Here is a 16,672-nt window from a genome sequence, read left to right on the forward strand (position 1 = left end):
ATATACTAGTAAATAATATTAAAATAAGATTTTAAAATAAAATATACTTTTGTCATTTCTCTATTTGTTTTGGATTTAATTGTGTTGGACTATTATTATTATTATTATGAGTACATTATCTGATCACATATACCACATCACTGATAGTATTGGTAGTTTAAATAGTGAAAATCTATGTAATGAAATGACGGTGGGGTGGGGGAGGGGCCACAGCGTGGGTTGCTTAATGCATCATTGAAGCAGAACTGCCTCTGTTGTATTTATTGTATTTGTAGTTGTTTTTATTTAACACAAATTCAATCTCGTTTAAAAAAATAAAACTAACAATCATTTTACAGGTTGTATATTATTTTTAATTCATTTATCACAGAACGTTTCGTTGAGGTTGAGTGTGTGGTGTTAATGGCTTTCAAAGACAAGGGGGAGGGGTGGATTTTGCCGATCCAGTATGAACAGCGCCGATCCCGGTAATTGGACCTATACCTTAGCAGTATCTGATATCAATTTCGACTTGGTATCGATCCATAAAATATCATCATATACAATATCGCCATCTGGATCTCCTGGTTGGCTGATCAACCAACGCATGCGCAACCAGATCAATCAGCGAGTTCACTCCTTCCTTGCGACTGAGGTAAGTAGACGCATCCAATTATGCTCCTTTATATTAAGAGTACTGTTGTTTTTGTTACTTGTCAATTGTAGTTTATGGACAAATATGAAGTTAGATATGAACGTTGATAGATGTAGAAAGTATGTTTGTTTGCCTTGGTGATCTCTTTTGCTAAAGTTCAGTGCCACACCCAACTTGCAATTGGTTGATTGGACCTGTTGGTTGTACAGCTAAAATACACGCTTGGTGAAAGTACAAAAGTGCATACATTTACTTTAAGAATATTTCTATCATGTTTTAAAAGTTCTTTTAGCTGTTGTTTGATAGCTGTTGTCTGCATGTTTTAAGCTAGTTTGGTCCATGCGGTCCTATGTGTACATGATTAATGTGATAATTGATGCTTTTTGCCAGCAATAATGCTCTCTTTACCTTTTAAACATTAAAATAATACAACATATTTAAAAGATGTTTTTCTAGCATGTTTTAATAGTGTGGATTGCTTATGGATGCAAAATAAGCTATGTGCATGTTTAAGCTAGCTTGGTCCATGGTCCTATGTGTGCATGATTAATGTGACGATTGATGCTTTTTAACAGCAATAATGCTCTCTTTACCTTTAAACATTAAAATAATACAACATATTTAAAAGATGTTTTTCTAGCATGTTTTAATAGTGTGGATTGCTTATGGATGCAAAATAAGCTATGTGTATGTTTAAGCTAGCTTGGTCCATGGTCCTATGTGTGCATGATTAATGTGACGATTGATGCTTTTTGACAGCAATAATGCTCTCTTTACCTTTAAACGTTACTATAATACAACATGTTTAAAATATGTTTTTTCTAACATGTTTTTGTATTTTGGATTGCTTATGGATGCAAAATAAGTTATGTGCATGTGCTCGGTGGTACCATGTGCTCACACTGCTTGCTTTTGTTGCCTTTTAAAGGTAAAAATGAGAAAACGTATACTAAAGAGAGGGGTTCTTTGCATGTGTATGTAGTGTGGGTTGAGTATGGAGCATGCTAGCTGCAGGTGCTGTGGTCCCATGTGCTCAGACTGATGTGTTTGTTCAAAGTGGAATTGACGTTCTGAGAACTATTTACAATTGTATCGCAACACATTGATGCTATATTGATAAGATATGCAATTATTCATCCCTCAGTGGGGAAATTAGCTCATTTCAAATTTGCTATTGTTCTAATCAGCAGAGGTCTCAGGGTTGTTTAGCAAATATTAATCCTGATTTGTTTAATGAATTAAAATATTTTCTGTTCTTTCCAGCATCTCCTTGAGCATTGCACATTGCGAGATTTGGAAATCTGTTGGCAGCTGAAGGCGACTGAAAGCATCATCATCATCATCAGCCCTACCACCATTAGCTAATCACTACATTCATATCTATACACCAGAGAAGACACCAGTGCATAAACAACACACACCATATATTGCTAAACTAGAGTCACTGAAAACACTACACACCATCCATCCATCCATCCATCCACACATCCATCCACGCACACACACACTGGGAAAAAGTACTATCCTAGTACTTTGCAGTGTACTACTGCTGTATTTTCAACATTCAAGTGTTGGGAAGTGTTTTTGTGCTTTTGTCTTTGCTGTGAACAGGATGCCACGGAAGGGGAAGCGTTCCGAAGCAGCGAAGCGCCGATGGAGGAAGCTGGACCTTGCTGATCCACAGACGGGCCAGACCAGCGCACCCCAGCAGGTACTTTTCCTCTTATGACTGATTACTTACTACAGTGTTGTAGCTGTACTAAATGATTAAAGAGAATATTCCTTTGGGACTAATATGTACTACATTGACATTGTTCACAGCCTGGGTCCCCACCCTCGACGACCAGCGATGGGACCACCCTGCAGTCTCCCACGAAGAAGGTATTGGTTTCACTTTTCATTTTGAATATGAATTTGTCTTCATTGTCATAAGCTTAACATCCTCTAATGTGTAATCAGAGAGCCAGGTTCCAGACCTCCCCTCTGGCCGACCAGCCCCGTGTGGTGGATGCCTGCTCCGCCACTTCTTCTGTGGTTGCCCAGGTAAGAATTTCGTCAGCCTTTTGGAAAATGTATGGGATAATTGTGATTCGTGCTGCACCTAAAGTTTTGTAGATATTCACTGACTGGTCTGGTGACTGTTTGATGAGAAATGTGAATATAACAGATAAATTGCTGGTGTTGACATGTAAGACGTGTATGTTACTGTATAGACATACTGTAGTTGCTGACTGATTTTGCCAAAGATATATTGGTACTGTTTGGTTTTACTCGTACTCACAGTTTTTAAATGTTTGTGCTACTTCCTTAGGAGTCTCTGGCCAGACACCAGCCTCCGAGACACGGTCAGCCCTCCTGTGACTTGAATACACATTTTTTTATCGTTTTAATGTCTATTTTCTTTCACTGTGTCAAATGTATTGTCTATAGTCTCGTACTGTGCAAAACATTGCCACGGTATCTAATTTGTTTAAGGTTGGAGGATTTACCTTTTTAATTGTGTCTGTAATTGTGATTAGTCCGAGGCACTGGGCGGCGCCACACCGTGCGGAAATGGCCAGTTTCTGCAGTGACTGGGAAGAACCACAAGCTGGTCATTCCAGCCGTGGCTCAGGGCAAGCGGGTATGTAGAATGTCTGAATACAAGAGTACATTGAAGACCAATGAAGAATATGCGCTCACGTATTTATTTGTATGTTTGTAGTTTGTCCTGATCGTTGGAGACTCCCATCTGCGAGCCATTGCAGATGGATTTGTGAAGATGCCGGAGGGACCCTTGTCTTTTGGAGTGATGTCCACCCCGGGTGCCACGGCGGCTCAGTTGTGGGCTGAGGTGCAGAATGCGGTTCTGTCTCGTTCTCCTGAGGCGGTCTGTGTTTTGGCACCCAGCAACAACTTGGGTCGTCCCGTTGGCGAGGCAGCCACTGACTTCGGGCAGCTCCTGACCGCCACCTGCAGCCGCTGGCCTAACGTAAATACCTTGTGATCTATATTCTTGTTACAAATAATGATTTACATGAAGTGGAATTTATATTGTTATGATGATATGTTCATTTATTCAGGTCGTCGTCGTGGACTTTCCTCCACGTCTGAACGTCGTGGTGGCCCAGCAGGATCGTCTGCGCCGGGAGTACCGTCGGGTGGCAGCTAGCATGGGTATGCAAATTGAAATAAAGGAATACTGTTATCAACGCTTAACATAAGTAGGAAACCTCAACGATGTGAAATGCCAGTGTCATTTCATTGACTTGACCTGGTAAACAAAAGTTTATAGAAACTAATAAGGGATTTGTTTTTTCCTTTCTGTACCGCAGGTATTCCCTACCTATCCTCAGCTGACCACTTCCCGCTGTCACGCCTTGAGATGTGGTGTAGGGATGGCGTAAGTAGATGACATCCTATAGTAAGGATATGTACAAGTAGAATATTTCCAGGTTTACTAATCATTTTGGGTTATGTGTGGCAGGTACACCTCAGTGACAGCGATGGGATGCCTGTGCTTGCCAGGTTGTTGTGGGTTGCTGCCCGCCGTCAGCTGGAGAGTACCGCACCCACCCCACCCCCTCCACCTCCGCCACCAGCTCCTCCTATGTCACCGCCGGGCGAGGTACTTTTGGGTTGCACCTTCATTCACACTACATTTTAATCACAAACACATTAGGGCTGGGTTAAATGATTATTTTTGTAATTATGTAATTTAGAAAATAGTTTTTCGATGCATCGATTAATCTAACAATTCATTTTTAAAACCGATTTGATTCGATTTTGATTAGACTATCGTTTAATAATTTGACATATATAGCAATTAAAGCAAATTTATCATGAATCAAACAAATATATTTTTATTAACAAGTTCAAAAATGAATTGTTTTGAACAATACAACAAAGTGCACAATGGAATCCGAAAACAACAAAAGTAATAAACTTTCTTTAAATAAATAAAACTATTGTTTTTAACACAATCTGAATTAGGGATGGGCACAATTAATAGATGATCGATTATTGATAATTTTTTTTCGACAGTGTTAAACATGTTCATGTAGCAATGCTTCGAGAAAGCAGTCACTCGGCTGCATTCACCTCTGAGCATGTCAACATGCTCATTTTTCTCAACAAAAACCATAAGGTTAAGCTATAGCCCAGGACAGTTACCACCGTAGCCTTGATATAAACCTATAAGCTTTTGTGTTGTTGTTATGTGGGATCTCCCCCTCTCATCCGTGCCTTTTGGCAAAAAGGAACAAAAGGTCAGCTACAAGTCTTTGTTCTTTGATTAAATACTATTAGTTAATAATATGATTTATTTTGTTTAAAAGAGGCAAACTGTAGGCTATTTTGTTTGAGAATCGGCTCTTATTTTGTTAAGTCTCAACGCCTCCGCGTAGAGGCCTATTCCTATAGTTTAACAACTGCACATTTAAATTGTAAATCGCACCAGACGTGGATTAAAGTTCTACTTAAACTATTATTTATGATTTTTATATTTTGTGTCGACGTCATTGATGTTGACGCGTTGTCCCAGCCCTAAAACACATGCATGTGACTCATTGTGTTGGTTTATCAAACCTATGTGTCACAAATAATTTTTGCCTGTGTTCCCCATCAGCCCCATCGTCTTTGGTCATCCCTGTTCCAGAAGGTACTTTCAAAAAGGCATCTCATTGTGTAATGGATGCCACGTTATGATTGCCTTTTCTGTGCCCCATCAGCTGGAGACGACTGTACCACCAGCACCTTCTCTTCAGACGTCCCCACCGATGCGAGTGTTCCTGCCAAAAGTGGTCGTGAAGGGTGAGGTCACCGTGCAGCATCCTTCCAACCCTTTTGACTGGACACTCATTGGCAGCGCAGAGGGGGTAAAAAAAAATTGGAAAAATGGACAAGAATATGTATGTAGCCATAATGTGACTTATCGCAACAGAGGAGTCGACGTGTCAAGTCCAAGGTGCCCCGTGACTCCAGCAAAGGGATGTGCAAGCAGCAGGTTTGTTTGTCACAGTTGATGGAGACGAGCATGGATGTTAGGATGGTGATAGTTTCAAGTCTCAGTATATGTATTTTGGTACTTTTTGACAGGAGGACCTGTTGCAGTGCAACATCCCTGTGAACCCTGTGTGGTTCAGCCCGCCCATGCTGGTTGCAATGGACAAGCTGGCTCCATCGCATCTTCCAAGCCCTGAGACCTCCACAGTTATCCCCAAGGGCAAGAAGGTACTTTAGCCGCTTCATAGAAAGTATGTTATTCACAAATACATCTAAATCTTGTAAGTACAGCACTTTCTATTTTGTAAAAGCTATGCATGTGAAATATTTCCTTTTTTCCTGTGCCACGTCAGGCGGTGACTGCAGAGTGCCAACCGCGTCGTCCAGCCTCCAAGAGGAGAGTGGGAGAGCTGCAGGTTTGTAGTCCATGTACAGTCATCCCTTTTTCATCTTGGTTCAATGGTTCCACACAGGACCATGATAAGCAACTTTCTGCAAAGATTGTTTAGGAAAATATAACTTGGCAAGAAGTATGCATATGCAACTATGCATATGCTATGCAACTATGCATATGCAACTATGCATATGCTATGCAACTATGCATATGCAACTATGCATATGCTATGCAACTATGCATATGCAACTATGCATATGCTATGCAACTATGTCATAGTGGCTGCACGATGGGTGAGTGTGTCTCTGTGTGGAGTTTGCATGTTCTTCCCATGGATGTGTGGGTTTTTTCTTCCTTCCCCCTTCCAAAAACATGCTAGGTTAATTGGCCACTCCAAATTGTCCTTAGGTATGAATGTGAGTGTGAATGGTTGTTTGTCTATATGTGCCCTGTGATTGGCTGGCCACCAGTCCAGGGTTTACCCCGCCTCTCGCCCGAAGACAGCTGGGATAGGCTCCAGCACCTCCACGATCCTCATGAAGACAAGTGATAGAAAACGAATGAATGAACAAAATATGTCATAGGAGGAAAATAAAATGTTGTTCTGGTTGTAAAAGTGTGTGTGTGCATTGTTAGTAAAGTGGTGTGTGTACATTTTTAGATGGAGGCAACACCGCCACCTTCCTCCACGCCACTGCAGCACATTGTACAGGATGAGGCCAGCTGGGTAAAATGCACTTTTTTCTTTTTATAGTATATGCAGCCTACATTTGTTGGTGTAGAAAAATGGCATGACAGAAATGTGTGTGTTTGTGTGTGTAGATGGAGGAAACACCACATCGTGTGGAGCTGCCTTCCACCCCAACGCCACCTTGCAGTCCCGGGCCAGTGGTCGTCACAGAGGAGACGTGTGCGCCATCCTCCACACCACCACAGCACATTGTCATGGATGGGACCAGCTGGGTAAAACAAACATTTTCTATGTTTATCATATACACACGCTATATTTGTTACTATATTAAAGGTGGTATTCTGTTGGATTTGTGTGCCATTTTTAAGTTAGTTTTGTGTTTCTCATTTAGACTGAGGCGAAGGCGACACTGCATACTGTAGAGCTGCCGTCAACACCATCACCGCCTTGTAGTCCAGAGACAGTGGTTCAGAGAGACATTTGTGCAAAGTCCTCAATGCCACTACTGCACATTGTCCTGGATGAAACCAGCCAGGTAATTTTAACACAGGAAATGAATACGCCTACTAGATCTACTGTAAAGTTGCATTGATAAAACAAGGCTAATGTAAGCTTTTCTATGGTAAAAACTAACCTGATTACCACAAATGTATGTTAACACGACAAATACTACATTTCAGGATTGTGGCACAGAAGCTGGTCGACGCATTCGTACCGTCCGGGCCACTCACTCCCAGATGGATTTGAGGTATGACGATTGCACTCGCAATAATCAGTGCACGTGTATGGCACTGACGTTCTTGGCCTACCATGCTGAGGGGTTTCATTTTGATTCAGACGTTCTTGACAGAGTTCTTGAAAATGGAGACTCACTCTATGCGTGGACAATATGTGGGCTAGGACTACGTTTAATCAGCAATCATTTAACCAAAGAGGAAATGCCAAAGATAGTTCACACCGACAACAATGCATACACAGTTACACAGTTGGAGCCGAAATTTGGTTTGGTGAGGGATCGCAGCAATTCCCTAATAGATCCTTATTTGTTGCCACTTGCCAGACAACTTGAGTGCCTCTCACAAGATGTCACTCATGCTTTTCTGATTGTGGCTCCAGAGTGCTTTGCGGTTTTTCGTGATAGGTCAGGATGCTATGGTTTTTTTGATTCGCACAGTCGATCTTCAGTAGGTTTGCCAGTCCCAAACGGAACTGCGATTATGATGACATTTTCACACTTAGATGACTTAGTCGACCATGTGCATGAGCTCCTTTCGGATCGCAGCCCCGATGCGAACTACGAGTTGGTACCGGTTTCCTTTGGATTAGAACAGATAGCAAGTGACAGACAGGTACAGTTGGATGTCGTAATCACTTCAGAGCCCACCAAAGAAACAGACGCAGCAATAAGAGAATGTGTTGAGACAGATCAGGAGGAGCTGATAGTACCACCATGCGTCCATGTTCAAATAGATTTTTCCAAAGTGAGTAAAACGAGGCGACGGACCGCTATGAAAAGGGCACTAAAGTGCCAACAATGTAGACCGTTTGAAGCTTCAAACAAACCCGATCCCCGTCAAAAAAAACGTCTACAAATGAAGGTCAAGTATGTAACAGACACTAATTACCGCCAACAAAAATTAAACGGCTTTACCACGCGATACAGGTGTGATAGTGCCTTTAAGAATAAACAGAAGACGCACGTAGCTGAAAAATACCACAGAAGTCCGACGACCAAAAAGACTTTAATGTCAGCATATGTTAGGAGAAGGTATCAATCTGATCTGGCTTTTGTTGAACGACAGAAGCTGAATTTCAGGGAAGGGTATCACCTGGATTCAGATATTCAGGTGAGAAAAAAGTTATATCAGAGGGAGCGGTATCAACGGGATCCAGCTTTTCAGGCGAGACAAAAGTTATATGTGAGACAGAGGTATCACAGGGATCCAGCTTTTCAGGCGAGACAAAAGTTATATCTGAGGGAGCGGTATCAACGGGATCCAGCTTTTCAGGCGAGACAAAAGTTATATGTGAGAGAGAGGTATCACAGGGATCCAGCTTTTCAGGCGAGACAAAGGTTATATCTGAGGGAGCGGTATCATCGGGATCCAGCTTTTCAGGCGAGATATAGGGTGTATCTAAGAGATAAATATCGCAACCATCCAGGTTTTAAGCAAAGGTGGGCTGTTTTCATGAAAACATGGATGCAGAAGTATAGAAACAATCCTTATTTTCAAAATAACAAATATGTGCGAGATAGTAATAGACATTCTAATGTAAGGCTACATGTTCAGCATTGTGAAAAGAACCGTCTTACCAGGCAGCGTATTCGGCACAAATTACAATGCGCGCTTCAAATAAAGACTAAATACATGACTAGAACTCAACATTCAGCCAACAATGTGCAGGATCCAGCAAGCGCTGTAATGAAAGCAGCAATATCGTCGTTCCGCGAAAGAGTCGCACATGGGCCCACATATGTTTGTACTGTATGCCACCGTGCTCTTTTCCTAAATCAGGTACAGAAATGCAATCGAGGAAAATATAGCGACAACCATGACATAGTGGCCGCCAGCTTGACAGGTATATATGTTCACGTCTGCAACAACAGTTGTTCTGCCCCATGCACTGCCCCGCAAGAGAGAAAGCAGGAATGGATATGTCACTCCTGTGACTCCCACCTCAGGAGATGTGCAATGCCACCTCTGGCAGTTGCAAATAAGTTGGATCTGGCACCCATTCCCCAAGAGCTGTCCGATTTAAATGTACTCGAGAGACAGCTGATAGCAAAAATTATACCTTTTGCAAAAATTGTAGCATTGCCCAAAGGACGGCAACGAGCTGTTCATGGCTCAGTAGTGTGCGTACCGTCGGAAATGGAAGCAGCAGTGAACTCACTACCTCGGCCACGTAGCGAAGCTCAACTGCTGCAGGTAAAGCTGAAGAGACGCCTTCGGTATAAAGGACATCAGCATTTTTATACAGTAAATATGGCGAATGTTATAGCCGGGCTCAGGACGCTGATAGACACTCATCCACAGTACAGGGATGTGTGCATCAATGAGAGTGCAGCAGCTGAAAGTGTCCTTGAAGGGGAAGAGGAGCCATCCGCCCTGCCGTCATCATCCTTGCAGCAAGAGGCCAGCAACGCCCAAGTTACGCAGGCACAGCATGTTGAACGTGATCAGGAGGAACTTCGGCCGGGCCTCATGTTCGATACATGCATGCAGCCGCTTGACATTTCACAGGAAAGTCTTTCATTTGGGGATGGGATATTCAGCATTGCTCCTGCCCAACAAAACAAGCCTGTTGGATTTTTTGCTGTGCCGCAGCTGGAGGCCATGGCCTTTCCTGTTCTGTTCCCAACGGGAAAGAACACAATGGATGAGGAGAGGATCGTTAAAGTATCACCGAGTTCTTACTTCAACACCAGATTGTTTTCAGTTGATCCACGCTTTGCTGAAGATCAGGGCTACCTTTTCTTTGCCCAATTTGTCATTGAAACGTACATGGCCAATAACAGCATGTCGATTCAGTCGCGGAAAGGAAAACCTCACACTGCGGATGGGAGGAAAATTCTGAACCGGATGATCCAGGACAAGGAGGCGTTGGAGCGGCTCATACAGAACAGGGAAGCGACCAGATTTATGCAGCCACTCCGAGGAACACCAGCATACTGGGAGAAAGCTCACCGGGAGCTCCACGCAATGGCCAGGCAGTTGGGGAAGCCAACATTTTTTCTTACCTTTTCTGCGGCGGAAATGAGATGGCCTGAAGTCACTGCTGTGATAAAAGCGCAGCAAGGCCAACAGGAGGGTCACTTTTCAGATCTGGACTGGAACGCTAAATGCGAGATTCTCCGCAGCAATCCAGTCACGGTCATGCGCATGTTTGAGAAAAGGGTAGATGCTCTCTTAGAGCTTATTCTGTCTCCTGCGCAGCCCATCGGCCCAGTCGAGGACTACTTTTATCGTGTTGAGTTTCAAGCACGAGGAAGTCCTCATATTCACATGGTGGTGTGGATAAAGGATGCACCGGTGATCGAGGAACCAGATCCCATCTACTGTGGCGAAGTGGTCGAATTCATCGACCGTTATATCACCTGCCACATCCCCGATCAAACCAAGGATCCGGAACTCCATGAAGTGGTTACGAGTGTTCAAACTCACAGCCGCAGTCACACCAAATCTTGCCGAAAAGGAAATGTCTCCTGTCGTTTTGGATTCCCTAAACTGCCCATGGATGTCACCACAATTACCTTTCCCTTTGAGGACCCGACCAGTGATGACGAAGAGGAAAACAATGACCCCAAGAAGAAGAGACGGAAGGAGGAAGACGCCCGTGCCAAAAGGACCAAGTTGGCGAAGAAACAGAGGGAGTCCAAGGAAAAGCTGAAACAGCTAAGAGAGCGTCTTATGGACACACAGGTTCCGGAGGACTTGACGGACCTGCTCAATTCGTGCCAGCTGACCCTGGGTCGGTATAAGCACTATGTTGAGAACCTCAGTACTGGGATGGCTGTCCACTTGAAGCGTACACCGCAAGAAAGTTGGACTAATGCCTACAACCCCCATCTGCTGCGTGCGTGGAACGCCAACATGGACATCCAGTATATTTTGGATGATATCAGCTGCATCATGTACATGATGTCGTACATTTCCAAGCCGGAGCACGAGATGACAGAGTTCCTCAAATCTGTCATCAAGGACGTGCAAAAGTCTGACGCCAACCAGAAGGAGGAGATGCCAAAGATCATGCAGGCGTATTCAAAGCACAGAGAGGTAAGTGCTCAGGAAGCAGTGGCACGAACATGCAGTTTGCCCCTGAAGAAGTCCTCACGCAATGTGGTGTTCCTCCAAACCGACGAGGACGGTTTCCGAATGAGTCTGCCCATGAGTCGGCTTATGACCATGCACCCAGATTCAGCTGAAGTGTGGATGTCAAGTTTGCCGGAAAAGTACGCCAACAGACCACGTACGCAGGCGTTTGAGTCTATGTGTCTGGCAGAGTTTGCGTCTGATTACAGGGTGGTCTACGGTCACCAGAGAGAAGGGCCAAATGTCATTCCCCTTTTGAACGACATGGGTTGCATTCAGAAGAGGACCAGGGGAAAACCTGCCGTCATAAGATACACGCGGTTTTCCATGACAAAGGTTCCTGAAAAATATTTCAGGGCCCTTCTCAAACTCTACTTGCCCCACAGGACGGACCGTGAGTTGACCAGCGACTCCCACCCAACCTATGAGTCATTCTACCTGGACGGATGGTCAAGGCTAGGTCCTGCAAAGGCCATCGTTGATGAGAAAATGAAGCGGTTTGAGGGCCAAGCGAAGAAACTGGACAAGGCTTTGGAGCGACTCCAACAGGAAGGTCCAGCTGTTAATGCGTGGAACTCTTTTGCGCCAGAGGTGGAAGCAGAGCGCCTGGAATGTCTTGCTGCGCTGAAGGCCATGATGCCAAACGCAGCGGACGAGCGGGATGAGCAGGATGATGTTCCTGCCTATCAGGCTGACCTTTCCGGCGCCCCAGCACTGCCGGCCTTTGAAGCACCCCAGTTGAGTCCGGACTTTGTGAGGAGGATGTACCGCAGTCTTAACATCATGCAGGCTTCCGTCTTCTATGCCGTACGCGACTGGTGTTTGCAGCGCGTTTCTGATCGCGACCTTGAGCCCTTTCATTATTTCATCTCAGGGGGAGCTGGATGTGGCAAGTCACATGTCATCAAGTGCATTTACCAGGAGGCCACCAAGATTTTTCGGCAGCTTCCTGGCATTCGTACCGATGCGGATTTGTCTCAACCCACGGTTCTGTTGACGTCATTTACCGGCACAGCTGCGTTCAACATTTCTGGGAAAACCTTGCACTCGGTCTTGAAGCTCCCAAGAAGTTTGAGGCCTCCATATCAAGGACTCGGCAACGCGCTGGACACCTTGCGGGCGAGTCTTTCCAACGTGCAGATTTTAATCATTGATGAAATATCAATGGTCTCCAAGGATCTTTTTGCGTATGTCCACTGGCGGTTCCAGCAAGTCAAGGGCAACCGGAAGACCTTTGGAGGGATCTCTGTGCTTGTAGTTGGGGACTTTTACCAGCTGCCACCTCTTGGAAGGGCCAAACCCCTCTGTGTGTATGAGGATAATGTCCTTGACCTCTGGACCAACTTTCAGTTGGTCCGACTTACGGAGATCATGCGACAGAAGGAGGACCTGACCTTTGCCCAGCTTTTGAACAGGGTAAGGGAAAAGAGGAAGGAGGAGCCCTTGTATGAAAGTGACCGGGCTTTACTGCAGCAGGCTACTGTCGAAACATCACAGTGTCACACCAGTACGCTCCACATTTTTGCAACCAATAAGGAGGTTGACGAACACAACCGTGCAACTGTGGCAGCTTTGAAACTGAATGTGGTCGACATTCCGGCAGAAAACTACAGAAAAGACCCCCGGACCGGACAATTGGTCATCGTGTCCAACATGATAACCGGGAGGAAAAGAGATCTGCCCGACAACCTGCAAGCCGCTGTAGGAGCACGAGTCATGATCATCCGGAACTTGGACATTGAGGATGGTCTCGTGAACGGCACCTTCGGGACCATCATGAACATTGTCCGTGGACCACAGGGCGCTGTTACTTTTCTTGGCATTTCTTTGGACAATCCTGGAGCAGGCCTGAAATTTCGGAAGAAACTTCAGGGACCCGGGGATGATTTGGCCTACATAGAAAAGTCAGAGGAAAGTTTAAGCATCAAAGGACTGGTGAGGCGGCAATTCCCGGCAAAACTGGCCTTTGGATGCACGGCGCACAAAGTGCAAGGCATGACGCTATCTTCTGCGGTCGTATCTCTGAAGCGCGTGTTTGAACCTGGAATGGCCTACGTCGCTCTAAGTCGCACGACCTCGCTCCAGGGACTGAAGATCATGGACTTGGATGAGAAGAAAATATATGCTGATCCCAACATTGCTTTGGCAATGGACAGCATGTTGCTTCTTTCTTGTCTGTCAGACCGCTGTTGCACTTTGCACAAGGGCCTTCTCCGACTTTGAAGATTGTCCACCATAACACAGAGGGCCTCGCGTGTCACATAGAGGACATCAAATCTCATCATGAGCTGAGACTGGCTGATGTGCTTTGTTTGACGGAAACGCATTTGTCTGGTTCCATCTCGCGGCACTTGCAGCTGGAGGGCTACGCTGTTTTTGTACGGAACAGACGTGTTTCCTGTTTAAACAGGCCAGACACGGCTGCGAAAGAGGGAGGCGGAGTTGCAGCCGTCGGAGGGAACTCCAAGGCCAGCCCCTCCGGTTTGTTCAGAATGTGCCAGACCTTGAATTTTTGGTTGTTAAAGTCATGGTGCCGATCACGGCTGTGGTGGCTACTGTTTATCGACCACCGAACTTGAGTCTGGGCACATTTCTACCTAATTTGGCAAGCCTCTTGGACACCTTGGCAGTGATGGAAAGCCACCCCATTGTTGTTTGTGGCGACTTCAATGAGGACCTGCTTTCAAAAGGTAAGAAGTCTATACTGGAGTTGTTTGAGTCCAGAGGCTATACACAGCTCATCGGCAAGGCAACAACTGGCAAAAGCAGACACTGATTGATCACATTTACATTTCTCAACCGCAGTCTTGCATTCAGTCAGGTGTTCTGCATTCTTACTACAGTTACCACAGTCCGGTGTACTGTATCTTAACATCATTTTTTAGGTCCTGGTCTGGTCTTCACATGCTGTCTTGTCCCCAATGAACATTTGCTTGCAATGACCATGTGGCCATTTCCTCTCCTCCATCCATCCACGCCGTCTCACATACGTAAGTACTCAATAAAATCCATCTGGTCTACCACTCGTCGTCCTCTCAGAAACTCCGACAGGGTAGCGGATAGCAGTGCATTAGCTCGCCTGGTTAGGACGGCTAATGCTAACGCTACCGCTAAGCATGACAACGCCACTGTTCGCTTCAGTCTGCTCAACATCCGCTCTCTCACGAGCAAGGGTCATCTCCTCCAGGATCTCCTCACTGACCGTAAGCTTGATTTTCTGTGTTTAACGGAAACATGGCAACAGCCAAATGACATTTCCACCCTCAACGAATCCACACCGGCTGGCTTTGTTTACATCTGTCATCCCCGTGGCAACGGTCGCGGCGGAGGTCTCGCGTTAATTCACCGCGAGAAGTGGAAAGTCCTGCCGGTGACGGCCTCTGCATTCAGTTCATTTGAATGCACTGTTTTTATGTTCCCTGGACCCTCCCCCACTGTCGTCGCCACCATTTAGCGTCCCCCTAAGCCCCACACTGACTTTTTAACTGACTTTGCCACCCTCCTTACACAACTCTCCACTCTGTCACATAACTTAATACTGCTGGGAGATTTCAACATACACAAAGACAATAAAACTCTTCCCCTCACCAGAGACTTTCTATTATGCCTTAACAGTTTTGGACTCCATCAATACATTGACTTCCCGACACATACCAAAGGACATACATTGGATCTACTCTGCTGCTCTGGCCTCACCCCCTCCAACTGCACCGCCGACGAACTTCCAATAACGGACCACTTCCTCCTCTCATTCAGCATTACACTCTGCCTCTCTTCAATCAAACCTCCATGTCTCATCTCCTTCAGGAACCTAAAGGACATTAATGTTGACACTCTCTGCTCCGAAATTTCCTGTATCCCAATCCCGGATTTTCCTTCCAACCCTGATGTTCTCACAGCTCTTTACAACACTGGTCTAAACAATATCCTCAACTCTATTGCCCCACTGAAAACTCTGACTGTTTCTGCACCTTGGTACACCCCTGAACTCCGGACAATGAAAAAAAAAAAAAAAAAAAAACGACACCTGGAACGGCTCGACAAAAAAACTGGACTCACAATACACAAAAACAGTTACAATACCCACATTCTCCAGTACAAAGACGCCATTGCACACCGTATATCCACTTATTACTCTGGACTCATCACATCCAACAAAGGAAATAACAAATCACTTTTCTCATTACTCAACACGATCCTCCAGCCTCCCCACTCCTTACCCCCCCCACTTTTACTCAATTGACACCTGTAACTCACTGATGGCATTCTTCAATGACAAAATTAACTCCATTCACCAGCACCTCTGTTCACAACCGCCTCCTCTCCCCACACCCGGACCCTTTTTCTACAGTCAGCCTTTTCCCTCCTTTCAACTCCCCAATGCGTCTGAAATATCTGACCTCATCCACAAATCCAAGCCCTCCACTTGCCAGCTGGACCCCATCCCAACAATCCTGGTCAAATCCTGCCTCTCCTCTCTGCTTCCTCTCATCTCTGCCATTATCCACTCTTCACTGTCTACCGGTACTGTCCCCCCAGCCTTCAAAACTGCTGCTGTCACTCCAATCCTGAAAAAACCTGGTTCAGATCCCAACAACTTCAATAACCTCCGCCCTATCTCCAACTTACCTTTCATTTCCAAAATTCTTGAATAAATAGTCTCCTCTCAACTTCACGCACATCTCACTCTTAACAGTCTGTATGAACCCTTCCAGTCCGGCTCCCGTCCCCGTCACAGCACCGAAACAGCACCCATCAAAATCACCAACGATCTCCTCACTGCAGCTGACACTGGTTCACTTTCAATTCTCATCCTCCTCGACACCATCTCACACCCCATCCTCCTCAGTAGACTCTCCTCAATTGGCATCACCCACACCCCCCTCCATGGTTCCATTCCTATCTCACAGACCGCACTCAGTTCATACAGCTTAAGTCTTTCTCCTCCGACCCCTCCCCAGTCACCACAGGTGTGCCCCAGGGCTCTGTCCTGGGGCCCCTTCTTTTCATAACCTACCTTCTCCCCCTCGGCCATATCTTCCGTAAATTTAACATTCACTTCCGCTGCTTCACGGATGACACCCAGCTCTACCTTTCTTCCAAACCTAACTCCACACTCCCACCCCCCTCCCTCACCTCCTGTCTCTCTGTAATAA

The 16,672-nt window shown here is 45.4% G+C and overlaps 1 protein-coding gene across 7 annotated transcripts in view; it reads left to right on the forward strand.

Moving 5' to 3' along the window:
- Positions 1 to 504: 504 nt before the first annotated feature.
- Positions 505 to 16,672, forward strand: part of LOC131111064 (uncharacterized) — a 34,706-nt gene continuing 18,538 nt past the window's right edge. For 3 of the 7 annotated variants that reach the window (XR_009121082.1, XM_058064053.1, XM_058064052.1), the window contains exons 1-19: positions 513 to 634; positions 1,898 to 2,345; positions 2,456 to 2,515; positions 2,594 to 2,677; positions 2,946 to 2,979; positions 3,154 to 3,257; positions 3,339 to 3,605; positions 3,697 to 3,790; positions 3,949 to 4,016; positions 4,101 to 4,241; positions 5,241 to 5,273; positions 5,344 to 5,490; positions 5,556 to 5,618; positions 5,711 to 5,845; positions 5,971 to 6,033; positions 6,673 to 6,738; positions 6,834 to 6,974; positions 7,094 to 7,237; positions 7,383 to 7,450. Coding sequence is in view for 6 of the 7 variants with exons in the window: in XM_058064053.1 (XP_057920036.1) it covers positions 2,247 to 2,345; positions 2,456 to 2,515; positions 2,594 to 2,677; positions 2,946 to 2,979; positions 3,154 to 3,257; positions 3,339 to 3,605; positions 3,697 to 3,790; positions 3,949 to 4,016; positions 4,101 to 4,241; positions 5,241 to 5,273; positions 5,344 to 5,490; positions 5,556 to 5,618; positions 5,711 to 5,845; positions 5,971 to 6,033; positions 6,673 to 6,738; positions 6,834 to 6,974; positions 7,094 to 7,237; positions 7,383 to 7,450 (1,811 nt within the window). In the remaining variant the exon portion in view is untranslated. Of the gene's footprint in view, positions 635 to 669; positions 874 to 1,897; positions 2,346 to 2,455; positions 2,516 to 2,593; positions 2,678 to 2,945; positions 2,980 to 3,153; positions 3,258 to 3,338; positions 3,606 to 3,696; positions 3,791 to 3,948; positions 4,017 to 4,100; positions 4,242 to 5,240; positions 5,274 to 5,343; positions 5,491 to 5,555; positions 5,619 to 5,710; positions 5,846 to 5,970; positions 6,034 to 6,672; positions 6,739 to 6,833; positions 6,975 to 7,093; positions 7,238 to 7,382; positions 16,626 to 16,672 lie in introns of those variants that run through there. The other 4 variants (XM_058064050.1, XM_058064048.1, XM_058064051.1 and 1 more) reach the window with 4 other exon arrangements.

Source organism: Doryrhamphus excisus, unplaced genomic scaffold, assembly GCF_030265055.1.
Source record: "Doryrhamphus excisus isolate RoL2022-K1 unplaced genomic scaffold, RoL_Dexc_1.0 HiC_scaffold_24, whole genome shotgun sequence".
Taxonomy (NCBI): Eukaryota; Metazoa; Chordata; class Actinopteri; order Syngnathiformes; family Syngnathidae; genus Doryrhamphus; species Doryrhamphus excisus.